Genomic DNA, 27,766 nt, shown 5'->3' on the forward strand with positions numbered 1-27,766 from the left:
TTGTTACACATGAACATTTCTTCACTTTTTAAAAAATGTTTTAGAAAATTGTTTATTTAAAAGTCCCCCTCTCTTTTTCCTCCCTTCTCCTTCGCTCAGCATCTGGTCCCGCTTAAGTAACGGGTGCCGGGGTGGTGGTGGTGTGTGTGTGTGTGTGTGTGGCGGGGGGGGGGGGGCGGTGACCTTTCACCTCTCCCGCTGAAAATGTTAGATAATTCCCATCCATCCCGGAGAGAACGAGATTTATTGAGCTTTCCCAAAAGTTCGGCGCGCCGCCGAGTGTTTCGCCGGCTTGGCTGCACGTGCACGAGCACGTGATGCCCAGCTGCTCAACGTGGAGGAAAACATGCACACGGGGCGCATTCCTTTCGTGATGACACTCGGTGGACGTAAATCACACGATTTTCTTATGTTTGCCGGGTGGATGCCGGCCATACCTGAGTCTCTGTCATGATATGACTTCTCCGGGTCAAGTGTTGCCCTTTGTGGTGCTGTGCTATTTGATTTGGAGGTCAAAGGTTAAATATATCCGTGGACATCCAGAGCGGCAGTATCTGTTTCTTGATTCCTCCTAAACGTGTGGAAGGGGAGATGAAACATATAGGTCAAAAGCGAAATTACCTTTACAATTCCTCAAATCCAACCCCTCCACACACTCCCCTTCTCAATTATTTTTAGGCAGGACATTATTTAACACCATCAACTTTACAAAAGTGGATTTTCTTCATACATTTGAATGGTCAATGTATATTTTGGTTACGCACATTTTTTCTAATTTATACATATCATTCCCACGTTCAAGGGCAGTCCAACATAGTATTCTGAAACATGAACAACTCTCTCCCAAAGTTCAAAAAGCTAGAGTGCTAAAACTCAAATGTGTGATGTCATCGAGTATTGTTGCCCTGTAGACAATACATTTGGAAGTTAGAGCAACACGTTCTGCTTCAGATCTGACAACACCACAAACAAAAACTCATTTGGTTATTAAAAAAAATGCAACAATGTCCCGTTAACTGTGCATGGAGCCGCTTCATACGCGGTCTCCTTGCTGACATCACAACTCTTCATGGTTTCTGGCTTTGAGACTTGAACTTTGATCGGCAATGGAAATAATATATTTGAATACTTAAAGGAGACATATGCCGCCCATATAGGGCTGGGCCTAAAGGTACATTTTTACTTCCTGTCAGCTCAGGTCATTCACATACACGTCAACCACAAATAAACTGGGACACGTGAAGAATGTTTACGCTTCAAAACAGTGAAAAGGTTTATATATTCTGTAGTTGTGACATCACAACGGTACATCCTTTTGACCTACTTGGGAAATTAAAATTAAAATAAAACATGAAAATCTCCCTTTTTACAAGATGGAACCTTTAATTTAAATGGTGGTTCCCTTTAAGTTAACATTTACTATTGGCAGAAGATATTCAATAGATTATTCACTACTTTTGGCGAAATATTCCATTTTCGTTTATCCGTTACTTTCCGCTAACGATTGCAAGGATTTGTTTCTTTTACATTAAGTGTTTTAGCTTTTCTTCTCGCTTGCCAACTATACATGCACTGCCAAGTGTGTTCCCCTAGTTGGGAATCCCTGCTCTTAATTATCTTTCCCATCTCAGCTTGGGCTACTGATCAAAACGTTGATTAAAATCATCCGAGTGATTTAAAAAAAAAATGTTTTCACTTCATCCCGTTGATCTTTGATTTCATCTTGCATATATCTCCCAGTCTTGCCCATTGCATACACTTCTCGAGAACAAGTCGGGCCCTTTTTTTTGCCAACAATAACAAATGTCAGGAGTGATGTGAGCCCTGAACAAGGGTTTCCCCTCCTTCACATTAATGTCATGATCGCCTGCAGCGGTTCCTATGTGGTGTTGACATGTCTGGTTACGAAATCTAGACTTACCGGTTTCAGGTGATGGAAACCTGTGAGAGTAAAATCTGTTCTGCACCTCACGTCTTGTTGGGTCTCCTGATGTAATCATTTATATGAGAGGTTTAAATAAATGCAAAAGAACAACTGCAAAATTCAAGCGCACGAGCACTGACAGAAAATGTGGAAAAATGGCAGTTACTGATTTTAATGTCTCTTCAAGTCTCTTCAAGTCTTTCAATACACACACACATGATAGGTCTCTATATCGTTTGCATCTAAGAACTCAAACAAGCATAACTTGTTTACATACAGTAGATAAACAAAATATGTGTAGTCCCTTGACGTGTTGTTTTGAGAGGTTCAAGGCCAATATCCATCCTGCCAAAGTGCCCAAGGGCCAGACACTCATCCGTTATGAGCTCCCGGCTCTGCTTCTGACCTCTGACCTCCTTTTGGAACGAGAAAGAAAAACTAACACGCATAAATAACATGCACATCAATATATGATTATATAATCTTTCCAATATCAGATAGAAGGAAGTGTACAGTTTCAAAAAGGTTAAATTATTGCAAAAAAGACATGACAAGACATGAATGATATGAGGAGCCGTATAGACTAGTGAGTAGTCTGATATTGGGCAGCCTTACAGAATAAAAAGGATCAATCAGTCGGAGGCATCACTGCTACTTGTTTTCAAAGCTGGTGGTCAGACTAGCCCATGTTGACACATGAGGGCGGCCCTGGGTGATGCAGTCCATCCTGAGAGTTGACTGCTACTTATATGGTCATAAAAATCCTTAGTATGCACATACCTCTCTCATTAAACACAGCTTTATCTGTACCCCGCTCCCCTCCCAACTCTTTCAAATTCAGCGTTTTCCTGCGCGCTCCGCCTGCGCAGTGGCTGTCCCCCCTCCAGTCTCTGATTGGTCCAAAGTGTGCGGATTACCAGAGCGCGGCAGCCATTGGCCAGAGGGGCGGTGCACGCGGGCAGAGGCCCGCCTCGTCCAGGACCGCACCCCGGCTCCGGATGGCTACGTACGGAGTGAAATTACGGGAACCAGTTAGCAGCCAGTAGAGGCGGGAGGGAAGAAGGAAGAGGGGGAGAGAAGAGGAAGGAAAAAAAGGAGAAAAGAAGATAGAAAGAGTGACTGGAGTGGAGAAAGAGAGAGAGAGGAAGCGAGCGTTGTAGTTTAGCCTGAACTCTCTGCGAAGCTGCTGTCGACGGGAAAAGAAGTTTGACTCACGGCGACGCTGACCGAGCCACCCTGTTGTTGTTAGCGACCCCCTCCCTGAAAAAAGGCGTCCTGCAGGTAATATTCTCAACTCGCAACGCGCTTGTCCGCCATGCTCTCTCCGCGTTACTCTTTCCGTAACTCATTCAGTCCGCCCGTCACTCCGGCAAGTGCAGCGGACCAGGAAGTGGCTCGGTTGCTAGTTTCACTGCCGCAACCGCAAAGGAAGGGTGGAGCGGGGCAACAGATTTAAATTGAAGTTTCTTAAACTTTTCTATTGCTTGACTTCACACTTCATCGTTCTCGAACTTCAAAATGACTGTGTGTGTGTGCGATACGCGGGACGTACGCCGTCAGATACTGAGTCGGCGTTGTGGCAGCCGGCGAGACGTTGAAAAGCCGTAACGGTGGAGGCAGGAAGTGATTCGCTTCAATGAGTTGCGGAAAAGATAAAGGGGCCAGTGAAGAGTTGAGTGCGATGGAAGTGGAGGAAAGTGTTTTTTATAGACTCTGGCTCCGTCGTGGACACCGGGCTGTTTGTGACTGGTTTGGGTTTTGTCGTTACACTTTCTGTTTGGCGTCTAACGGTCAGAAACGGCCGCTGTGTGTGGTCGCTGATATTAAGTCTAGCTGGCGGCATGACGTCATTGGTTTACCGGTGGACTGAAAACAAGAAGGGGGAAAAAACGTCAGTTCAGTCTGTGAAGCATCCTGGGGCCCTCGAGGTTTTTTTTCCTTCTTCTTCAAGGGGCCCCCAGCAAAGGAGGAATGCATTTTGACTGATTTATTCCACCAGAGGTTAAACATGGCTAGTTTTACATACTCTTCCAGAAGGGCCCATTCTTAGTAGAAGAAATGTACAACTTTCACATTTGGCACAATATTTGACCCAAGAGGGGCACATTTATTTTCCACTCTACTTTTAACATGTTTTGGATGTGGCATTTGAATGCCTGATATTAAGTTTGGCTTGTAAATTACTGTTAGCCCAGGGTGCTATATTTTTTTACAGTAGTTTATAGGCACTGGTTGTTATGTCAGTTAGTCAGTGAATTCTGAGCTCCACAAGAAGAATGCCAGCTTAAAATGACCAGGTCTGTCTTGTAATTATAGTGCGGTCCACTGTGAATAAGATCGCAGAGGCAGCATGAGAGATTTTATGGGCTCTATCAATATCAAGCCAAGTTAAGACAGTTTTATTTATACAGTCACAAATCAAAATGTTGCCTGAGAAGTCAGTGTGAAATATAGGAAAGGACGGGGAGAACGTGGTGGGGTCCTTCTTCCAGACATAAATGTTTAGACAGTATTGTAATGTGTATATCGGGAGAATGGGTGAGTGCAAGTTTCATCAGTTAAGGTTTTCCAACAAGTGTAAAAAGTATTTGAGAGTGAAGAATGGATCTGGAAAGAATAACATCTTCTGAATATTATATTCCCCCAGTTTGCAGCAAGTACATGAACAACTAGAACGGGCACTCGGTAGAGCGCATACCTTCGCATATCACAAGATTGGGCATTGAAGTATGAACATTTTGGCATTAGTTGCATGCCAATTGGATAAAAATTTGCCGCGCTATGGTAAAAAGAAGACTGACCTTTCCATGACCTTGGCCTTGACATTTGACCCGATCAATCCCAAAATCTATTCAAATGGTCCCCAGATAAGAACCAATCATCCCACCAAATTTCATGCGTTTCGGTTTAATACTTTTTGAGTTATGCGATTAATAAATAAATACGCGGCGATCAAAAAATAACCTTCCGCATTTTCAATGCGAAGGTAATAACAGGAATCTTTCACTAATCTAACCCATTTCGGAAAGATGGGACAGCGACCCCTTCGATGGTTTTATTCCAACAGGCCAATCGCAGACTCCCCTCTGATTTGTCAAGTGTCCCATTCTCGTCGTGCCTGGAGGTGCCCTGTCTTTGCACACCGACACAAAGTGTGCTTTGTAAGGGCACTTTGTGTTTGCTCTGTCAGACGGCACATCATTGTGTTTGCAGTCTGGGAGGCAAACAGTCTCTGGCACGCCTGCCCCACTGCCGTGCGGTTGGCCGTGTGCGGCTTGAGCGCCAGCACGCCATCTCCAGGCATCAATTGCTCGCGCCCGCTTACCCAAAAAACGCATCGCGCAGAGTGTTTGTGGTGTCCAAGAGAGAGCGAGACACCTCTCCGCTCTCGTTTGTAGAATCAGAACCATGTGCTCGCAATCGGCTGATGCTTTCTGCCAAGGAGCGATGAAACCTCGGTGTCAGATTACTACACCGAGTACTAGGACATCGAAATGATTGTGCAAATGATGTTTCATGCTGAAATGTCAACAGTAGCTGTAGGATGTAAACCACGGTCTGTTTCTAGAGTCATATGTTGCTTGTTTTATCAAAACCATCTCTCCAGATGATGCACCTCCACCGTCACGGAGCGGGCCCCGTCGTTCGCTCGAGAAAGAGACGCATCATTAAGTGCGTAGCCTTAAAGGGGCGCGTCGTGCGACATGCAGTACGTCACGTCCTGTTGGTGTGTTTCGAGTCATGGATGAAGCACTTGCAGAGCATTGTGCAACTGCTTCCCCGGAGGCCAGCTATTCGCACTTATTGCCAGTTTCAGCGCGGTTATGGAGCCCCCCGCGGAGACCGTTCCATTCCATCACGCGTGTGTCAGCAATGTCGCCCCCCCCCCCCCAGATCCCCTCTGGGAGGGTTACGTACTGCAGGCTAGACGAAATGAAACCCAGGCGTCTTAACAAGGAGGCGGTGTACGTTCGCTCAAGCCTGGGCCTGGGGTTGTTTGGATACTTTTTTATTGAAGGCAGGGTCGTCTTGGCTGAAACCGATTACTTGCTGACTTGAGTTGGAGAGGGCAAGGTTTTTTTTGTAACAAATGGGAGGTAGAGCTGTAATCATTTGTCGGTCATAAAGTATTCCGATTGTTTATTTTCGTTTAGGGAAAGATACAAAAAAATGTCCCTGCTGTAGCTTCTCAAAAAAATACTAATCGTCTCTGTTTACCTTTTGTCTTTAAATTATTGTAAATGGAATATCTTTTGTTTCTGAACAGTTGGTTTTTGACACACGCTATATAAAAATGCCAGCAAGGCTTTGGGAAAGTGTTGCTTTTTGTCACACTTTATTTTGTGACGTTTTGACCAGTTGGAATGTGCCAATCTTCTTTTCTGAGCGCATTACCCAAGCGATACTTGCCCCTGGTGATTGATGTCGTTGTGGGGGGGGGGGTCACGTCTGGTTTCCTATGCAGTCAGCTGAGATTCATTCATGCGGGCGAAACATTCCAGTCAGAGCGTAGACTGTTGTGGTTCTCCATTAACCACGGCAGAGCCGACATCTACAGTACGGAGTGACGGTGGCAGAGTTTTGCGATGCAGACGGTATCAACGCGTTTCACCCGTACATCACCAATGGTTGACTTTATTTCAGTTCTGTGTTTCTCTGCATCTTTACCTTCGCATTGAAAATGCAGAAGGTAATGTTTTGATCGCCATTTATTTATTTGTATGCGTGTTCCTTGCATAACTCAAAAAGTATTAAACCGAATCGCATGAAATTTGGTGGGATGATTGGTTATTATCCGGGGACCATTTGATTAGTTTTTGTGATCGATTGGGTCAAGGTCATGAAAAGGTCAAAATCTTCTTTTTACCATAGCGTGGTCAATTTCTATCCAATTGGCATGCAACTAATGCCAACATGTTCATAATTCAATGCCCAATCTTGTGATATGCGAAGGTATGCGCTCTACCGAGTGCCCGTTCTAGTTTTAGCTATTTATTCAAACCTTTCCCGTGCCCTCTGTTCCCTGTACCCCCCCCCCCCCTTTCCTCTGCTTGTGTATTTTATATTTTTGTCCCCATCCTTTCCTCGCCCTCCTCCTTTTTAGCAAGCACCTGTAAGGCTTCAACAATCCCAGGAAATGGTTGCGCTCCGTCTTGGACTACACACAGAAAGGACTCGGACCTTTCATTGCCAGTTGAATGACACAGCTTCCTGGTTTGACTTGAGAATGAGCTGATAGTCGTCCCCCCCCCCCCCCCGTATATATCGTCATTGCAGCGGATGTGTTGCGCAAGCACTGAGCAGACACTTTTCAAAGGTGAACTTTGGAACGTTCTGCGTAACGCGTCCATCTCCTGTCTCCATCGGCCGGTTTTTATTTTCAGTCCAAATTGCATCGCGCACCAGACGCCCAGCTCGTCGATCTGGCACGTGGCCCTCGGAGGTCGGCGATTGCATTGTTTGAGTAGATACGTCTGAGTCCGTGGATGACTCGAAGGGCGTGCCCTAAGGTGGAGATAAGAGGTAATATAGCTAAAAAGAGCCACATGATAATCCCCTGAAGGGAGAGTAGCGATCGGATGAACAACTGAGCTGTAATAGCAGATTTTCTTTTAAAGAAAAAAGTATAAACCTAGTTGTGCCAGCTTAGCATCACTCAGGGAAAAGCTTTGCTGACATATTGAAATGTGTATTTTAACTCTCCTCTGCATTCTTTCACGTCTGCTAAAATAAAAAGGCTTACGTAAACAGCTGTCTCTTTACCGAAGGGTAAATACTGCACGCTGCTCCAGTAATGGGTCACACCAGTATCGGCTCTGTTTTCTCAAATAACTGGTCAACAGTGTGTTCAGTGGTGTAACGGATTAGCTGTTCGATTTAATGGAATTTGTTCTATGAACCCGGATATGGTTTTGCTTATCAGTGCTTTTTTTATCTGTCCTCGTTGTCATTGGACGTCTGCCTTCTGACTCCCGTTGAGCAACTTTAGTGGAGATGGATCAAACTGAGATTTAACCGAGATGTTGAAACGTAGCTGAAAACCTTGACATGCACAGTGTTGTGTAGGTCAGTAACTCATGTTCTGCTGCTCAAACAGTTGACTTATTTGAAGTAAAAGTCATGGATAAACTTAAACCAGAGCCGGGGCCTCTGGCTGTGAAGGGTCGATGGCATCGGCCTGCTCACGACTCAAAATGAAACCGGATCCCGGTCGGGGCAAGAATGCGAGAAGTAATGTGGAAAGTGATGTGAGATCTGTCGTGCAGCGCAGTTTTCCAGCAAGGGCTTAATCTCGCCTCTCGCAGCCGCACAGCGTGCGCCCTCCCTCCTTCCTTTTTTTGAAGGACTCGCACACAACAAGTTCCACAAATGGCAAAATAGTTTTCTCAGTTTGTCATTTCCTCTTCTCCTTCCCGCTCGCCTCCTTGCCCCACCCTTCCCACTTCCACAGAAGGAGGGAGGGAGAGAGGGAGAAAGAAAGAGGGCGGACGTGTGAGCCCACAATGCATTCTGACTGCATCTGTACCGCTCCAGCCCCTGGAAGCGAGCGACCTCAGTCAGACGGTCATTGTGCCGTTAAGGGGGCATAAAAGAGGAGAAGCCAAGACTGAAGAGGGGGCGGATGCTTTGTTTTGATTGGAGCGTTTGTTGGACAGGGTCATCCAAACAGAACGCAGCCAAACCGACGAGGGTGAATCCAACGCAGCGTGAGGAGGATGAGGAGCGGCCTCGGCTCGGATGAAGCCAGCCGGGATGTTGCATTTGGTGGGGGAGCGCAGTGGTATTGACTTTTCGGTCGTTCTATTAATGTTCTTCCTGTCGACACGGCGCCGCTGGTTTACGGGTTCCCGTTTAGCAGGAGCAGGAGGGCTCCGACTGTACACGGTCATGCTTCGGGAGAGGTTGCCTCGTCTCCTGTTTTAAATTTTTATTTATTTATTATACACGAACTCTGAGGTGGCAAGGAATGAGAGGGAGTCTGACTGACGGGTGGGACGCCTCGGTTTTATGAAGGCCAACCAACGTTGACCTGCTTTCTAACCGGGACAACCAGAACTGGAAAAGACACTGTAGCTTTTCCTTTTCCTCTCTCGTCTCCCCCGGTTCCTCCTCCACCACCTCCCCCTCCTCTAAGCCTAGTCTTTCTGCATCACTTCCCCCCTGTAACCACATTCTGGTCCCTGTGATAAGTCCAGTTTATAAAGAAACGTCCTTATCCTAATGCGGCTAATTTTACGTTTCCTCTTTCAAGAAGGCTGCCGCTTTGAGGACACCGCCAACTCTTGTTTTCAAACGGGCATTTCCTCTCAAGACATAATCCTTTAACGGTATCTCAGTCAGGTTTCATAAAGTTCAGGGATAACTGTTTTCCCGCGGCTGCCGTGTGCTCGATTAATGAGTAATCCTTGTTATGATTATCTAGGCCAGCTAATCTCGTCGTGAGCGGGGTCTCGACAGAATAGACGGTGAACTCTTTTCACGGCCGAGTGTGTTGCAAAGCGACAAGGAATCAGAGAGCTTGATTCTTCCAGGATTACGGCGGACTTGGCACGGCGGCCTCAGGAACCGGAGCCAAGCAGAGGTTCCTTTCAATGAACACGTTTGATCTCAAAGTCAAGTCAACAGCCGTGTCTTCACTACAACAGGTCAGCCTCCACGAAGCAAGGCCTACGTCTAATGTTGTCCGATGTCAGTTCTTTATCCCTCTGGTTTCTTTTTTTTCTTTCATTTATAGAGCAGCACTTGGCAAACTAGAATAGCTTTCGCAGTCATGTGTAGACCTAGCGTTGCTCTCTACAGGTGGTTTGAAGTGTGTCACGGAGTTATCTGTGGCACATATGTGAGTCGGAAGCAGATATCAACATACTTTGCTAAAGTTAAGGTCCACATTAAAGCTGAAATGAGCGGTTGATTGTCAATATAGTTCCTTGTTAATTTTCAATATGGAGAAAATCAAATATCACAATATTCTTTCACCAAATACATCGTGAGAACTGGTACTTTGACTAATATAAACCTAAATCTTTTAAGATAACCATCAGTAATGTGGATGTGACTAACGGTCCGGGTAGTTATCGCTTTACTGCAAGCAGCCAGGAGAATATTCCATATTTGAGAAATCGAGGGCGTCGTCTCGTCTCACGATATCAATTATTGCCCTGCCCTTTATTGTCAGATTAATGAGGTCATGAATGGCTGACACGTGTCCCAGCGCCGTGGCTATGATAATGGAAATGTATCTGGCTGAAGGCGACAGCGGAGCGTTTTCATTCACAACGAAGCTTCAGGGACCAGTGAGTTATGGCTCATATTCAACGCTGCACGGGGGCCGACTGATCCGAGTGCACTGGAGCGAGAGACATGCACGTCCATTTAAAGGAGCATGGGAACATGCTCTGTGACTAACCGCTCTGTGTGGGCTGACACTTGTGTGAGGTGATGCTGACCCCCTCCCCCCCCCCCCCCCCCCCTAATCAACACAGGTTCCAAATAGTCTGCTGCTGTGATGGGAGTATGGGGGAGGAAACGGGAAGGAAAGCCAGAGAGCAGGTCTGAGAGGGGAGGCAGAGGACAGACATTTGTGGAATGCCGCTGCTTGCCGTCTCTCCCTGATAAAGGGGTGAGCATGGGAGGAATGCGACCCTGAAAAGACTGAATAAACAGAGGGAGGGAAGGGGGGGGGGGTGCAAGGCAGAGGCGGGAGCGTGGAGCCAGCTGAGAGCCAGAGCGCGACCAATTAGCCCAACGTATGGGTCGGTAAACGGCGAGATGGGTTAGGGGGGCGAGTGAAGCAGTGATGGACGCCGGCTGCAGCGTGGCCCGACGGAGAGAGGCAGGGGGGTCATGAGAAGAATGCCTCTCCCTCTGCTTTCTTTCTCCCAGTTCAGGGTTAATGTGCGAGAACCGACCCGGGACACAATAACCTCGTTAAACGCAGCAACCTCGCTTTCCTCCAGGGTTTTCTTTTTGTCCCTCTTCAGTCCAGTTGAGAGGCTGAGAAGTTTTCATTTAGTCAACCATGATTGTTGTTGACAAAACAATATTTTTTTTAACAGTTGTTTAAAGTAGAGCTTGAAAACAACAAAGATTATATTGATATTATAATATTAATATAATGAATCCATATTTATCAAAAAAGTGCGACTATTTTTTTCTTCTTCCTAAACGCCAAAATATTCTCAAATCTAGAAATAAGTTGTAATAGTAAAAAAACACATTTACAACTTAATTTTGGGTATTTCAGAGACTATTTGGTTCATCCACTGTAATCATCGGAAAAAAAATTAACGTCTATGATCAAGCCATGAAATGTAAAGCTTGTTAAAGCATAGTTTTTTTTTTTTTTTTTACAACGCGCCGTGTGTTAATAATTGTATGTGTTCCCCTGCTGTTGTGTGCAAGTGGTGTCGGATGATAATTCGGCACCAGAACGTCGTGCTTCATGGACACAATCAAACACTTCCAGTTATTTCCATAGTTCAGACACTGACCGATGTACCAGCGGGCTGGACCCCTGCTGTGATTCAGCTCCGCGCGTGAAAACAAACCTCTGCGTCGTCGGCGGTGAGGAAACCGGTGTCCCGCTCCCGCTTGGTCGGAATGATAATTGTAGACTGGGAAGTCTGGTCCCTGGGTGACAGCGCACCGTGCTCTGTTAATTGCACTCTAGTAGATACTGGTAATACTGGTCCAGTCACTTTCTATGTGGGTTAAGCGACAGCACTCCCCGTCGACGGCATGTGGCGTGCAGAGCGTTTCAAAGGCGCGTTGAATAAAGCGAGAGCAGCTTGTGCCGATTCGAGGTTTATTTTCCGCACTGTAGTTGTGTTAATTGTGACATCGGCATGCTCTTAATGCCATGTGTTTTTGTTCATTGCAAATTTTACGGGAAACTTTCATCCAGTTTGAACACTAAACCCGACACCCGCCCCCACCGCTCCTCACAACACGCCACGGACAAACATAGTCGCTGCAGTTGTGGCACAAACTGTATGAAGTGCACTGGGCACGATTTATTTTCACAGCAGTTTGATATCGGCTCGAACACCAACCTCCACGGCCGTTCATCAACTGGCTGGTATCAAACATTGGGGGATAAGATTGTATTATACGAAGAACCAATATTAAAGTCTAAGAGAAGGAAACTTAAAAAGGAAATGGTAGTCTGCCGCGAAAACGGTTATTTACTGAATCGGAGACGGAACCATGAAACGGTTAATAGTAAATGCCGAAGAACATGACGCCTCGAGCCTTTATCTTTTATGTTTCCTCTGAAGCGGAAAACAAACTAATGGCTACGCAACAAGAGACTTGTTTTCCCGTTTTTAGTTGCTGGGTTTAGGCCCCTGGAGTTATTTGGTTGCCGAGGCTCACGCTGATCGCCCTGAGCTGATGCGATGACCGGAGGCGCTGCTCCCACCAGCGGACAGCCGGTCTGCTGCAGCGCTCGGCCGAACTGGAGGCACATCTGCCGGGCAAATGTTTCTTCTCTGTCCCTTGGATGGTCCAGCAGCTGGAAATCATGTGTATTCACAGCGGTTTGCCAAGAAGTAACGGAGCCTTGCGTTTCATGTCGACCCGACATAACTTTGAGCAGACTCTTCCTGTTGTTCGGCACATTTAGACATTGTTATTCCCCCGGAGATTGCATGTTGAAGATGGAAGGGGAGCAAACATCTCGTCCTGAAAAACCATGATTGAGGACATGCGGCATTTCATAAATTTTCTTTATGACGTGGCGACGGATAACGGACATTTAAACCTGAATTAATGTTTTGTGTTTTGACGTCTGCGTTTCTGACCTGTCCATAATTTTATCAATTTCCAATCCTTAACCACAATTTTCTCTCTCTCTGAAACAGCCACCATGTCCACCGCGGACGAGTTCCTGTACGTGGACCGCAACGTGGTCAACAACCCGTTGGCGCAGGCCGACTGGGCCACCAAGAAGCTGGTATGGGTGCCCTCGGAGCGCCTGGGCTTCGAGGTCGGCTCCGTGAAGGAGGAGCGCGGCGACGAGTGCGTGGTCGAGCTGGCGGACTCCGGCAAGAAGATCCGGGTGAACAAGGACGACATCCAGAAGATGAACCCACCCAAGTTCAGCAAGGTGGAGGACATGGCCGAGCTCACCTGCCTGAACGAGGCCTCGGTGCTGCACAACCTGAAGGAGCGATACTACTCCGGCCTCATCTATGTGAGTGTGAAGCGTGTCGGCATTGATTCATACACTGCACCTCATTCTGCTGGGACGCTTGGAGCTCATTTTAGTTTCTGGTCCCCCCCACCCCATACATTTCTTTTTATTTATTAATGAAGATTTAGGTTTTTAATATTAAAATGCAGTGTTGCTACTATTTTCCTTTTTGTTTTTCAACCAAACCGTCTTCAGGGTGACATCATCCTATTTGTTTAAATGCATTTTCCTTTTTTTATTCTTGTGAAATCTTTGCTGGCTCGTAGAAATGACTCATTGCCAGCCACTAAACTTATTTATCTCCATGTCCAAACTCCCTGTTATCGCTCCAAGCCTCCGTGTTGAAGCCATTGTACTACAAAGTGACACGGCTAACATGCTATGTGAGCCTGTCTTGTGTTTGGTGTAGTCTTGTAAACAGGAAGCTGCCGGGAACAATGCACTCCAGAGTACAAGAGATGTGCAGAGAGAGTTGGGGGAAGAGTAGGAGGGGGAGGAGGAGGAGGAGGAGGGGGAGGGGGGTGGCGTCAGGGTCCAGTTTTTTGTAACGTTCGACATGGAATGTAAATGGCGTTGCAACTGAAATTGCTTCCCCCATAATTCATGTTGTTTATCCCCATGTGGTGGGCTGGGAGTGATTTAATCTCGTGTGTGACCCGGTCATATCGACACAGCCCTCCAGAGATCCAGTTTTGGTTAGAGCGCCTCCGGACTCTGTAGTCCTTTTAGATCGACCGTTTCTCAAGGGAGAGCTGGGTGTACAACAGAGACATGCCGGGTACAGAGATGTTGGGGAGGGCAGCGCAGGAATGCAGCACGCAGGGAAAAGAATAAGTGAAAAAAAGTGTTTATAGAGGGGACTGGAGGAGGGTTCTAGCGTTCAGAGCAGATTATTCTGCCGCGTGGACCTATTTTAGATACGACTTGGCTAACCTGTCGAGTGGCGCTAGAGTCACAGCACCTCGGCCAATCAGCTGTTTCAACATGCAGCCGGGTGTGGTTGAGATCAGGGAACGATGTGGGTTCCAAATCCATGAGCAACTTTCAGCTCGATGGGGGATGGGAAGGCCTTAGTTATGTTTCGGTGCTGAGCACGGTTTGTGTATTTCACAATCACTACATTACGTGGCATATGAAGCATCCCATATGCGACATAACATTATTATTTTCATCCCATTTTAAACTCCAACCTGTATTTCTAAATGCCACCTCCATCCCGCAGACGTACTCCGGTCTCTTCTGCGTCGTCATAAACCCCTACAAGAACCTGCCCATCTACTCCGAGGAGATCGTTGACATGTACAAGGGCAAGAAGAGGCACGAAATGCCTCCTCACATCTACGCCATCACCGACACGTCCTACAGGAGCATGATGCAGGGTAAGTCGCAATGAGGTATTGCAGAGGCAGGAAAGAAAGTGGAATTTGAAGGTTGTTTTTTTGGGCCTTTTATTAAAACCGTTGGCAGATATTTACGCAGCCCCAAACTTGCATTGTCAAAGAAGCTACTGTTCTCCCAGTGGTACCACACCGAGCTGCAAACTACGAGGCTCCCAAGAGATGAGCTTGTGTGTATAGTTTATTTAGTCGGTAGCTGCGCAAAGAAATGATAGGAGGTGCATGGGAGTCGCTTGTATATTTTACAGAAGACAATGGGGGGGGGCCGATTGCTGCAGAATATTAGCTCTCGGCCCACTGGCCTCAGAAAAACCCAACGCTCTCCCTTCTAGCTAAGAGGTTCCATTAAAAACTAAATAAAAACGAGGCCTGTGACTCCTTTGCAGCTCATTTGCAACATTCCTTGGAAGAATATACCAGGGTTTTTCCTGGGTCAAAATGGGTCTTCGGTGCTCCCCAAAAATTGCTTTGGCGCGCTGTGCGCGCACGGTCTGTATTGCCATGTCACTGTAATTAGCAGACATCTATGTTTGTTTTTTTCCATAAATAATGGAGGCAATGCTTGAGGAAATCATTTTGCTAAAATAGATAGGCTAATAGATTGACAATTAGAGATGCACCGATCAGGTTTTTTGGTGCCGATCACTGAAATCAGTATCTGCCGATCCGATAAAACCGATCACGGTGTTGATTGAAGCATTCTATTAATTGTGTAGCATTATTGCCTAGGACTATGAGGAAATACATATATAAAGCACCTCAAACATTAAAGAAATTACCGATTTCTTTAAACATTTAGGACTTTTACTTTGAAAAATGTCCTAATTGATACATTAAAATTTGATTGCTATTATAGGGGATTTCAGATATGTATGGAACACATCTGCATCATTCATTTCCTGGAACTCTTGGGGAAATCTATATACAGGACTTTTTTTAACATACAAAAGTCTGACTTATTTTTTATAAACTCTTCCTTGGTACAGTAAAAATGTTTTAATGTTAGCATAATTTAAGCTAAATCTCAGAAACGATCTATAAAGATACAAAATCAGTTCATTGTTTACTTTTATATGCTCGTGAATGATTTGTCGACATCTTATTTTGAAAAACGGATGTTGTTTCACGTGGTTCTTTCCGCTAACTTTGCAAAACCGGATGTTGTCACTTAACCCTTGTGTTGCCTTAGGGTCATTTTGACCCGAATCAATATTACACCCTCCCCCCGCCTTAGGATTAATTTGACCCCATTCAATGTTTAATGTCGGTGTTCTTTCGGTAGTCAACAAACAAACATAAAGTGCCTCACACTTAAACTTGGAAAACAATATTAATTCTAATAATTTTCTGGAGGTTTTAATTGATGGCGTCAAATTGAACCCAAAGGGTAAAATATGTTAGTAAATATAAAGGTAACAGGAGGGTGAAACATTAAGGTGAAACATTAAGGGTTAAATCCTTCCGCTAACTTTATCAAAACCCTCGCGCGCTCCCGATCAAATGTGTTTACCGTGAGCATCAGTCTATAGGGGCAGACATGTGAGTGTCGGCTGAGTTGACCCAGAGATTCAACTCGGGGGACGGGGACGCCGCTCGGTGGTGAGGATCCCCTCGTTGACCTCTGACCTCTGCCGGCCCTCGCCGTGCGCATCGTCTCCGTTGCGCCGCGATTGAAACGTCTCTGATAGTTCATGCAGATTTTACGTCACCTGATCGGCCAAGTTTGATCGGCTGTTTGAGAACGCCGATCAAAACCGATAATGGGAAGATCGGCCGATATGGATCGGCGCTGATCAGATCGGTGCATCCCTATTGACAATAGTCCAGGTGTATTCGTGCACGTCGGGCTGTTGAGTGATCAGCAGCTGGCCGTTCTGTCCATTCGCGCACCTCACAGTTGCGTATTGATCAGACAAGAAGACACTTATCAACTCGATTACTATTGATCAAAACAGAACGAGGGTTCGGCTGTAGCCGACTTGAAACATACTATTGAGAACATATTCACTGACATACACGTGATGAACACAGTTTTTTTTTCTTCATCGCAGACTTTTTTTGCCTTAGGCGCTCGGGATTTGTCATAGGCGTTCGGGAAAATGGCTTAGGCGCGCGCCCAAATTTTCTCTATGCAGGAAAAACCCTGGAATATACAGGGGAGGTAATTGGATATATTCTTGTTCATTAAGTTTGTTCTCGAGACCGACACAGTTGAGCTCAACCGAGGTCCTCTGGGGTCACATGGTAAAAATAGCAAAAACTTGTATGTGTAAACTCGTGCGAACCCATTTCAGGCCATTTAGCTCTGTTTATTACTAATGAAATATTTACGGCCAATAATGTATTCCAAAATGTGCCCTCCAATGCACAGTTTACGGTTATTTTCTCACGACCATGTGATTCCTGTATGCATGTATATTACATACTTATTATACATAATTATATATATTAAATCTAAGTGTTGTCTCCTGCTTTTTAAAGGCTGCGATACAGTAACGTTGAGTTCACCCTCTGAACTTCCCAGATGCTTATAGCATTGGTTATTAATATGCTTATTACGGATTAATAAATGTATGCAAAATCTCAGTGTAAATATTTTGTTGTAATTTTCCACCCACACAAGAGACACTCTTCTATCCCATTCGTCGTCTTTTTTCTTCCTCCCTCGCTCCACTTTGGCTCCAGCAAAGCGGGAGTCGGAGGGTAATTGGCTACTTAGTTTGAAACCCGGCAGAAACTCTTTCACAGGAAGCCGGATATGGAATTTCCTGTCCGTGGGCAATTCACTTCCTGTTGTGCAGACTACAAAAAGCATATGTGCCTTGGTGATGGCTCATGCTCACTGGACCAGGCAGGGCAGTTGTTCTGTATTTTTTTTTTTTTGCATAATCAAACATTTGCATTTCCCCCGCAGATCGTGAAGACCAGTCCATCCTTTGCACGTGAGTCCCCGACGTCCACTTGACGCATTCAGAGGAACAATACTTCTGGTCTTCTGCTCTTTAATAGTTTGTTCCCTCTTCGTCTCGTAGAGGAGAGTCTGGTGCCGGTAAGACGGAGAACACCAAGAAGGTCATCCAGTATCTGGCTCACGTGGCCTCCTCTCACAAGGCCAAGAAAGACCAGGTCGGTGCTGCCTCCCCTCCACACACTCCCTCCCTCAAGCCTTCCTTCTACCACTCTTTTTACATCACTTCCCTCCCTTCATCTCTCACTTTACTCCCTCCTGTTGCTTTAAAAAAAAAAAAAAAATTATTCTCAGGTGAGACACAATTCCTCAAAGGCATAAGTCTTCCAGGACCTCCATTTTTCACATCACTTTTATTTTTCTTTCCATTTGTGTCTGACGTGCAGCGGCGTGTGTGTTCGCCCTTGCTCGTGCACATGATTGTTAATCCTTCATCACATTGTTGTATTCAAATCATCGGAGGGAAATGGGCGGCAACCAAGATAACAGAGGGGCGACGTCCCACCCCTTTCCGGTGTCTTCCCCCCCCCCATCGGACCGTATTTCATAAAAACGTGTCCAGGGTTTAATGGCAAAAGACTAATATCATTTGATCCTGTTTGTCAATTTTTAAATGTAATTTTCCACGGCAAGAAAGTTGGTTTGTGTGAAACCGCCCGGGGAGCTACGTTGTTTCCCGCGTTGCACAATGTACGTCACAAACACGGCCGTTACCCCGGCATGCAGCGAGGTAGCGTAGCTATAACTCCACGCCAAAATGTCGCAGTTATCCTACCTGATGCGTTTCATCAGCAACTCTGTTTATCAACCGGAAAGAGAATGAACCAGCGAGACTCGCATCACAGGCGTCATTTTAAAACAGTTTAAAAACCAAATGCCACTTTCTGTTTGTGGTAAATTATCTTTTCATATTGTCAAACATGTGTGTGTATGTATTTCATTGCACAATTCAACGGGATCAAAAAGTCATGTCTTTCTCGCCGTTGGTTTTTTCGTGGAGATACGGTCCCATGGCGGTCCACCAGAAGGGGGTGGGACTTTCCCTCTCTGTAGCCCAGCAGGCACCGAGAAACAGCGGTGCAGATTTGAAAGGCGTCTGGCACTCCATCCAGAACAGAGGTCTGTGACCCGACTCATTGGAAACAAAACGACTCGGCTGCACCGCTGTTCTCTCGCCTGCTTCATGACGAGCGATGAACACACACCTCCGCCAGACCCCCTTTTTTTGAGGTTGTCGTATTTCTCTCTTCCCATCAACAGAACAGCTCGATCCTGTCACATGTGAGTTAACGCTCTCCCTTCCATTCACTCTTTCTCCCCACCTGCTTCTGTCATCACCTCCCACCCCTCACCCTCCCTCCCTCCCTTTCCCCTTTTTGCTGGAGCGCACTGTTGTGGGAGTCACTTAGTAAATCGAGGGCAGAGGTGACGTGTCCTGCCAGCCAATAGGAAGTAAGGGAGGAAGTTTGTTTGCAGATCGGTGGCAGCCCTTTTTATGTTCCTGTGAAAAATTCAGCCAGACAATGGAAAAATAAGAGGGTGGGGTCTTTGCTGAGGAGAAAAAAAATCAGCAATTTTTGCTCTGGGACATATTTGTGTGGTTGAATTTTTCATCATCTGTAAAGCTACCCTGTCCGAAGTTTGACTGCTTTTCTCTTTTGCATTATTATTATTTATTTTGTCTTAATTTATCAAGAGGTTTAGTGAAACAACGGTAGTCCAGAATCAGATGAATTGATCCTCCAGGGCCTTCACTGTGTTCGACCGTCTCTGAGAACAGATTGATGAATAAATGACACATGCAGACAACTTCTGACAAAGCTGTACGACGGCATTCCTTTAAATTATTTTAATCTCTACATGTACAATGTACTCACTCTACCTACCTGCAGTGGAGCTTTTGGAAATTGGCTGACGTCGTTTCCATTATTTTTAGTGACAAAAATGCTTTACAACTTATTTTAAAAAACAAATAATAAAAAAACAGTAACACTTGTAGGAAGGGGCCGAAAATGATTGTTTTTTAAATTTGTGTGCTTTGGGTTCACTGGATTGTTCTGCGTTGGGTAACAGGTGATGGGTTACTGATCAGGGTCTCTGGGTGTTTGCAGATTTGGGCACTAACATGATGTGGTGTTTGTTTGTGTGTGTGGCGGGGGGGAATGCTTGGGTGCAATGTGTTTGTTGCTTGTGTGTGTGTTTGGTATCCCTCCTTTGATCACTTCATGTTTACATATGTTTGTACACTCCGTGTTCTCCCTTCTCAGACGTAAGTATGTTGGTAATTTTCTTCCAAAAGTACCGTTCTGTTGAATGAGTGACGGATCATAATAATACGAGGTTCTCCCGACGTATCAGCGGTTGAATCTGAATCCACGGCTGAGAACCGTCCTGATTTATTGCTTTTGAAAATGGAAAGCGTTGTTAAGATGTCGCTGTTCTCTTGTTGTCCGTCCAGGGGGAGCTGGAGAAGCAGCTGCTGCAGGCCAACCCCATCCTCGAGGCCTTTGGCAACGCCAAGACGGTCAAGAACGACAACTCCTCCCGATTTGTAAGACTCGGTGCTCCCTCTTATGAACCGCCTGTTTTTGCTGCTGGACTGCTCCACACATCTCTGAGTTTTTATTTGTATTTTTCCTCCTCCAGGGAAAATTCATCAGGATAAACTTTGACGTCAACGGTTACATCGTCGGTGCCAATATTGAAACTTGTATCCTCGATGCTGTCATCTCTAACCCATTTTTTAAAGATTTAAAGACATTTTTAGTGCTTGTTTTTCTTTGTCTCAAGGCGATGCATAAATAACATGTTTTGAAATGCAGCCCTGGTAGTATGGGGGAAACCTTTTCCTTGACAGATTGACTACCAGACCTGTTGGAGAAGTCCCGTGCCATTCGCCAGGCCAAAGACGAGAGGACCTTCCACATCTTCTACTACCTGCTCACGGGGGCCGGAGATAAATTGCGCGGTAAGCGACATGTCGCACAACTCTGTTTTCAAGTTGTCTCCTTTCTGCACTCGACTCACTGCGACATCCTTTTCCCCTCAGATGAACTCCTCCTTGAGAATTACAACAACTACCGTTTCCTCTCCAACGGGAACGTGACCATTCCTGGGCAGCAGGACAAGGACCTGTTTACAGAGACCCTGGAGGCCTTTAAGATCATGAGTATCCCCGAGGATGAGCAAATAGGTAAGTAACGCACAAGGCAAATTACTTTTAAATTACTTCTTTTTTTCCCCTCAGTGCAACGCAAAACCACACTTATGCTCCCGTTTGTTCTTGTCGTGCAGGCTTGTTGAAGGTAGTGGCCTCTGTGCTGCAGCTCGGGAACATGACCTTCAAGAAGGAGCGCCACACAGACCAGGCCGCCATGCCCGACGACACCAGTACGTCAAAGCGGTACCTGAAGTAGCCGTCAGCGCTGCAGAGAACCCCGACGAGCTGTCGACGATCCTGCATCTCAAATCTCGTTTAGCCCTCTCCTCGTCTTTTAACTCCACCCTTCTTTTTGTTGCTGCCTTTTGCTTCTTCTTCTTTTCCTCCACCCCAGCTGCCCAGAAGGTGAGCCACCTCATGGGCATGAATGTCACGGACTTCACCCGGGCCATCCTGTCGCCCCGCATCAAGGTGGGCAGGGACTTCGTCCAGAAGGCTCAGACCCAGGAGCAGGCGGAGTTTGCCGTGGAGGCCCTGGCCAAGGCCACCTACGAGAGGATGTTCCGCTGGCTCGTCATGAGGATCAACAAAGCCCTGGACAAGACCAAGAGGCAGGGAGCCTCCTTCATCGGCATCCTCGACATCGCTGGATTTGAGATCTTTGAGGTAATCCCGACTTGAAAGTGTGGCAGGATCGACCCGTCCATGTTTTTAAAAATTTATTTGTGCTGTTGATCGACGGTGTTCTTCTCTCCCGTGTCCCCTTCCAGCTGAACTCCTTTGAGCAGCTGTGCATCAACTACACCAACGAGAAGCTGCAGCAGCTCTTCAACCACACCATGTTCATCCTGGAGCAGGAGGAGTACCAGAGGGAGGGCATCGAGTGGGTCTTCATCGACTTCGGCCTGGACCTGCAGCCCTGCATCGAGCTCATTGAGAAACCCGTGAGTTTTGGAAAACCTACACGCCTGTACGGCTTTCGGTTCCCCAACATGACCCGGCATAATGGCCCGCATACTTCTTTGTTCTTCTATGTTAAGAACTTCACAGCGTTTCGATCTGGTGCCTCACGGTCTGCTCTCTCTCCTTTGCACTCAGGCCAGCCCCCCCGGGATCTTCGCCCTGCTGGATGAGGAGTGCTGGTTCCCCAAAGCCACGGACAAGAGCTTTGTGGAGAAGGTGCTGCAGGAGCAGGGCACTCACCCCAAGTTCTTTAAGCCCAAGAAACTGAAGGACGAGGCAGACTTCTGCATCATCCATTACGCTGGCAAGGTAGATTTGTCATGAGGATGCGCTCATTATCGCGATGTCCATCCATTTTTATCTTTTCAACTCTTATGTTCATGTCCCAGGGGTCTAAAAAGAGCCTTCCTCCCTATTGTCACTCCTCAGGTGGACTACAAGGCAGACGAGTGGCTGATGAAGAACATGGACCCCTTGAACGACAACGTGGCCTCACTGCTCAACCAGTCCACCGACAAGTTTGTGTCCGAGCTCTGGAAGGACGGTGAGTTGAGGGTTGAACCCGGAAGTCACAGCTTTCCCGGGTGCGGTGCCGGATAAGGAAATATATGCATATCTCATGTTGGCTTTCAGTATTGTGTTTCAGTGTTTTGTTTATTTTGCTCTTCGATTGTCTGGTGTGTGGACCTTTTTGTTTTTAGCTTCTCAAATCTCACTTTCTTCCGCCCATTTCTTCGTCTGTACGGTCTGTCATTCTCTCTTTTTACTTGGTCTCAGGTACAGAAATGTCAGAGCCTATTTTTATCACCGTTTTCCTATTCTACACTCTGACTCAGGTGACGAGGTTTCTTTTTTCATTTATTTTGTCCTTCCCTCTTATTCCTGATGTCTATTTTGAAACGTGCTTTTTTTCATCCCAATTATTATTCCCTCACTGCCGTCCATCCAAATGTTTCAACTTGTGTTTTGGGTTAAGACTTTCAGTAGATTACGACTGTTTCTTAATCTCCAGTCATTTTACCACTTGTTGCTCTGTCATTGAACTCTCCTTTTCCCCCCTTGTGTAATAGTGTTGTTTGGGGACTCCTGGTGTTGGTCATGGGTACTGCAGCGATGGGTATATACTGCATGGGTTTGGTGTGTTAAAAAAGTAAATCACCACAAACAAATACATGCACACTGCAACCGCCTCAATTTGCCAATTTAATGACACACATACACACACACACACACACGTATTCAGTCGAACCATCACACACGTTTTTTACTTTAAGACCTACGAACCGGTGGCGTCAACAGTTTGACCAGCTGCTTCCATTCACTGCACTGAGTTTTGTTTTCGTTATGGTGTGTCATCCCTCCACGCTTCACTGGTGACTCCAATCTTGTCCTCCTCTGCCTGATTCCCATCTCCCTCAGCATTCCCTCTGTGTTGGTGTGGTGTGTCACTGGTCCTGGTGTTATGAACCGCCCCCACGCTCTCTGTCTGGGCTTATGTTTACCAAAAACAGAAGGAGACACAATGGCCATGTTTGCATTTTGTTTGACTTTGCCTGGTTCAAATGCTTGGATTTGAAATCCACTGGCTTCTTACACATTGTCTCTCGCCTCTCGTTTTATTGTTTTCAGTGGACCGCATCGTGGGTCTGGATAAGGTGTCCATGTCCGAAATGCCCGGTGCCTTCAAGACCCGCAAGGGTATGTTCCGCACGGTGGGCCAGCTGTACAAGGAGCAGCTGTCCAAGCTCATGGCCACTCTGAGGAACACCAACCCCAACTTTGTCCGTTGCATCATCCCCAACCACGAGAAGAAGGTACATGAGAAATACTGTCATCTATCTGGGTGTTTCTACTGCAGGTCTTTCTGCCCTGAGGAACTCAATGTAGTTATTGTTCTATAGTCCCAGGGACAGGATTTAAAATTGTTTAAAAATCCTTGTGGCGGTATTAGTGCTTTTTATTGTTAAAGGAAGTTCACGAGTGATGTTTGAATGGTCTGATTGGTCAAACACCAATGATGACTCCAACTTGTGAACTACTGTTTTCACACAAGAAACCCTAAAAACTAGTCGACTAATCGTCACTATACTTGTTGGATCATCCACTGTGTTGAATGGAGCTTAACGATAAACGTTCTCTGTTCCCAGGCTGGTAAACTGGATCCCCACCTGGTCCTGGACCAGCTGCGGTGCAACGGTGTGCTGGAGGGCATCCGTATCTGCAGACAGGGCTTCCCCAACCGCATCGTCTTCCAGGAGTTCCGACAGAGGTACACCAAATGATAACGCTGTTCCCAGCATGCCTCCCAGGGGGGAGGCATGTGTCGGACAAACATAAATCCTCTCATCCGCTTTCTCTCCAAGGTACGAAATCCTCACTCCTAATGCCATCCCCAAGGGCTTCATGGATGGAAAGCAGGCCTGCGTGCTCATGGTGAGGCTCCACACAGTCCTGGCCGCGCTCTGCACCGAGTCCCGCTGCCGTTTAACTTGAGCTGTGCGTCTCCCGTCAGATAAAAAGCCTGGAGCTGGATCCCAACCTGTTCCGGATTGGCCAGAGCAAAGTGTTCTTCAGGGCGGGAGTCCTCGCTCACCTGGAGGAGGAGAGAGACATGAAGATCACCGACATCATCATCAGTTTCCAGGCCTGGTGCAGAGGCTACGTGGCCCGCAAGTAAGAAAAGATGTTCTGCGACTCGGCTGTTGAATAACAAATCGTTTTGAGTGACGACCCAACATTTAGATATGCATCTCTGAACTAATATTGCTTCGTAGGGCTTTTGCCAAGCGACAGCAGCAGCTGACTGCCATGAAGGTGATCCAGAGAAACTGTGCCGCTTATCTCAAGCTCAGGAACTGGCAGTGGTGGAGGCTCTTCACCAAGGTCAGCCCCAGCCGCTTACTTTAAAATCTCCTCGTCCCCTTTTTTCTTCTTTATTGTCCTCTAACTTGTTTGTGTTTGTCCTCCAGGTGAAGCCTCTTCTGCAAGTCAGCAGGCAGGAGGAGGAGATGCAGGCCAAGGAGGACGAGCTGGTGAAGGTGAAGGAGAAGCATCTGTATGCCGAGCAGCAGCTCCAGGAGATGGACGAAAAGCAGCATCAGGTAGAACTTAAGAAACGACAAACCTGTTAAATTTATTGTCCTATTTTCCTCTTTAGCAAATTGTTATGAAATGTAGAAGCAACATCCACATAATGTTATATGATGTGTGTGAATCATATAGAAGTGCTGTTAACCGCCTTTCCTTTGCACGCTTCCAGCTGAGCGCAGAGAAGATGGCCCTGCAGGAGCAGCTCCAGGCCGAGACGGAGCTCTGCGCCGAGGCGGAGGAGATGAGAGCTCGTCTGGCCGCCAGGAAGCAGGAGCTGGAGGAGATCCTCCACGACCTGGAGGCCCGCGTGGAGGAGGAGGAGGAGCGCGCCTCGCATCTCTCGTCCGAGAAAAAGAAGATGCAGCAGAACATCGGAGTACGTTCCACTTGCCTCCGTGACACCCGCTGATTACATGCAACGCAGTTTGGATTGGCTAACGTTCATCTGCTCGCAGGACTTGGAGCAGCAGCTGGACGAGGAGGAAGCGGCCAGACAGAAGCTTCAGCTGGAGAAGGTCACCTTGGAGTCCAAGATGAAGAAGATCGAAGATGAAGTCATGGTTCTGGACGACCAGAACGGCAAACTAAACAAGGTGAGGACGAGGAGAACCGTCGCCACTGACTGACACTTGGATTGGTCAACAGGAGTCGTGGTGACTTGTTGTTGGTGTAAGCGCTCAATCTTCAGATGAACCGAAGATGGAGCTCGTAACAAATACTGCGCTTGATTTAAACCCTTTTCCGCTAAAAACTAATGTAAGAAAGGAATGTGCGTCATCTCTGGGGATACTTGTTGTTGACCGGTTATGTTTTTTTGTTGTTGTGACTACAGGAGAAGAAGTTGCTGGAGGAGAGGATCTACGAGTACACCACCAACCTGACGGAGGAGGAGGAGAAATCCAAGAGCCTGCAGAAACTCAAGACCAAACACGAGGCCATGATCACAGACCTGGAGGGTAGGACGAGACCACGATGGGCTCCATTATAGCTATTGTAGAAGTCACTGGTCCTAAACAGATGTTGTCTATTGTTTTCCTCCCCGCTTTATAAACTCATTTGTTAATTGTCTCCCTCTCTCTCAGACCGCCTGCGCAGGGAGGAGAAGCAGCGGCAGGAGCTGGAAAAGAACCGACGCAAGCTGGACGGCGACTTCAACGAGATCCACGACCAGATTGCCGAGCTACAGGCCCAGATTGCAGAGCTCCGCGCCCAACTCGCCAAGAAGGAAGAAGAGCTCCAGGCAGCTCTGGCCAGGTCTGTATGGGCATGTCTCACTGCTCCTTGTTCTTTATCAATTGTTCTGTACTTTTATTTCAATTTCTTTCTTTTTTTTAATCGATTTGTATTTCTCCCGTCAGGATTGAGGAGGAGGCGGCGCAGAAGAATCTGGCGCAGAAAAAGATCCGCGAGATGGAGGCGCAGCTCTCTGAGCTGCAGGAGGACCTGGACCTGGAGAGGCAGGCTCGCACCAAGGCGGAGAAACACCGCAGGGACCTGGGAGAAGAGCTGGAGGCCCTCAAGACGGAGCTGGAGGACACTCAGGACTCCACCGCCGCTCAGCAGGAACTCCGGTAGAGACACCAGTCTGTTAAAGTGTGGGTTTTTTGAGTCGATCATTCATCTTGACACAAGGAGATTAAGCCTGTCTCCCCTCCTCAGGTCCAAGCGTGAGACCGAGGTGACTCATCTCAAAAAGACTCTGGACGACGAAGCCAAGGTTCACGAACATCAGCTGGGTGAGATGAGGCAGAAACACGGCCAGGCCTTCGACGAGCTCAACGAGCAGCTGGAGCAGGCCAAGAGGGTAAGAGACCCGTATCGGAACTACTTTGAGTTTCCCTCGAGCCCATTTGTTATTGTCACTGGCATTAATGGTTTCATCGCCCGCAGAACAAAGTGTCCATGGAGAAGGCCAAGCAGGCTCTGGAGTCCGAGAGGAACGAGCTGGCCATTGAGATGCAGACGCTGATGCAGGGGAAGGGAGACTCTGAGCACCGCCGGAAGAAGGCCGAAGCCCAGGTCCAGGAGCTGCTGCTCAAACACTCTGAGAGCGAGCGCCAGAGGCTGGAGCAGGCTGAGAAACTGGCCAAAGTGCAGGTACGAGGCTCTCTGCGTGTGTCCGACTCACGATTGTGGTCAACAAATGAGGCTAAACCTGTGTCTTCATGAAAGCGTCTATTATATCTCCGTACGGATAGAACACCGATAAGGTGATGCGTTTCCGTTCGGGGGTTCACTCGTTGCCTTTTTGTCCACAGACCGAACTGGAGAGCGTGACCACCGTGCTGAGTGACCTCGAGGGCAAGTCCATCAAGGCTACAAAAGACTGCTCTGCTGTGGAGTCCCAGCTGCAGGATGTTCAGGTATGAACTGACTCTCTTTGTGGAGCCTCCTGTATGTTCAGCGATGACACAAACTTTATTCAACAATATTCCCTCCCTCTGGATGCTTTAGCAACATTTCTTATACATTTGTACCCTGCGTTTCAAGACTAAGCATAACGGGTTTCTTAATGGACCACGATTGGTATCTAAACTCTCAAATCCGGCTGACTTGTGTCTGAGGCTCATTTAAGGTGAAACTTCCCCTCTTTGGTCGGTGAATTTTTCAATATTCTTGTGTCAAACTGCACGTTCATCATTCTGCACAGCGAAGCTCGCGCATCCAAAAGAAACAATATCAGGAGGAATACATGTTTAGAGTGGAGGAGGACTTTAATTTGTAGTATTTCTTCCAACCGATCATATAATTGATCAGGTATATTTCTTACATTTTAAGATCACTGATAATATCACATAAATCCAATTGTCACCTCACTCTGCGTCACACTCCCATGTTTCCAACAGGAACTGCTCCAGGAGGAGACGCGCCAGAAGCTGTCCAACAGCACACGTCTGCGCCAGCTGGAGGACGAGCAGAACAACCTGAGGGAACAGCTGGAGGAGGAAGAGGAGACCAAGAGGAATGTGGAGAAGCATCTGCAAACCGTTCAGGCTCAGGTCAGAAGAAACACTCGGCTACTGCTGCCTCCATGAGGGGTTTCTGAAGCCTCGCAGTATTGAATGTTCAA

At 46.9% G+C, this 27,766-nt stretch overlaps 1 protein-coding gene across 3 annotated transcripts in view; it reads left to right on the forward strand.

Moving 5' to 3' along the window:
* The first annotated feature begins 3,008 nt into the window (after positions 1-3,008).
* LOC130188120 (myosin-9-like) overlaps positions 3,009-27,766 on the forward strand; it is a 29,487-nt gene continuing 4,729 nt past the window's right edge. Inside the window, exons 1-30 of one of the 3 annotated variants that reach the window (XM_056406226.1) lie at positions 3,009-3,205; positions 12,787-13,118; positions 14,341-14,497; positions 17,430-17,457; positions 17,548-17,641; positions 18,744-18,764; positions 19,942-20,034; positions 20,130-20,193; positions 20,353-20,451; positions 20,533-20,676; positions 20,778-20,873; positions 21,038-21,309; positions 21,414-21,587; positions 21,742-21,915; positions 22,036-22,150; positions 23,236-23,420; positions 23,754-23,875; positions 23,970-24,039; positions 24,119-24,279; positions 24,381-24,489; positions 24,576-24,707; positions 24,866-25,072; positions 25,152-25,289; positions 25,529-25,652; positions 25,779-25,950; positions 26,055-26,267; positions 26,356-26,500; positions 26,587-26,793; positions 26,955-27,059; positions 27,543-27,695. In XM_056406226.1, the coding sequence (XP_056262201.1) occupies positions 12,792-13,118; positions 14,341-14,497; positions 17,430-17,457; positions 17,548-17,641; positions 18,744-18,764; positions 19,942-20,034; positions 20,130-20,193; positions 20,353-20,451; positions 20,533-20,676; positions 20,778-20,873; positions 21,038-21,309; positions 21,414-21,587; positions 21,742-21,915; positions 22,036-22,150; positions 23,236-23,420; positions 23,754-23,875; positions 23,970-24,039; positions 24,119-24,279; positions 24,381-24,489; positions 24,576-24,707; positions 24,866-25,072; positions 25,152-25,289; positions 25,529-25,652; positions 25,779-25,950; positions 26,055-26,267; positions 26,356-26,500; positions 26,587-26,793; positions 26,955-27,059; positions 27,543-27,695 (4,101 nt within the window). In that variant the 5' untranslated portion in view covers positions 3,009-3,205; positions 12,787-12,791. Of the gene's footprint in view, positions 3,206-9,465; positions 9,571-12,786; positions 13,119-14,340; positions 14,498-17,429; positions 17,458-17,547; positions 17,642-18,743; positions 18,765-19,941; positions 20,035-20,129; positions 20,194-20,352; positions 20,452-20,532; positions 20,677-20,777; positions 20,874-21,037; positions 21,310-21,413; positions 21,588-21,741; positions 21,916-22,035; positions 22,151-23,235; positions 23,421-23,753; positions 23,876-23,969; positions 24,040-24,118; positions 24,280-24,380; positions 24,490-24,575; positions 24,708-24,865; positions 25,073-25,151; positions 25,290-25,528; positions 25,653-25,778; positions 25,951-26,054; positions 26,268-26,355; positions 26,501-26,586; positions 26,794-26,954; positions 27,060-27,542; positions 27,696-27,766 lie in introns of those variants that run through there. The other 2 variants (XM_056406228.1, XM_056406229.1) reach the window with 2 other exon arrangements.

The sequence above is a fragment of the Pseudoliparis swirei genome, chromosome 23 (assembly GCF_029220125.1).
Source record: "Pseudoliparis swirei isolate HS2019 ecotype Mariana Trench chromosome 23, NWPU_hadal_v1, whole genome shotgun sequence".
Lineage (NCBI taxonomy): Eukaryota > Metazoa > Chordata > Actinopteri > Perciformes > Liparidae > Pseudoliparis > Pseudoliparis swirei.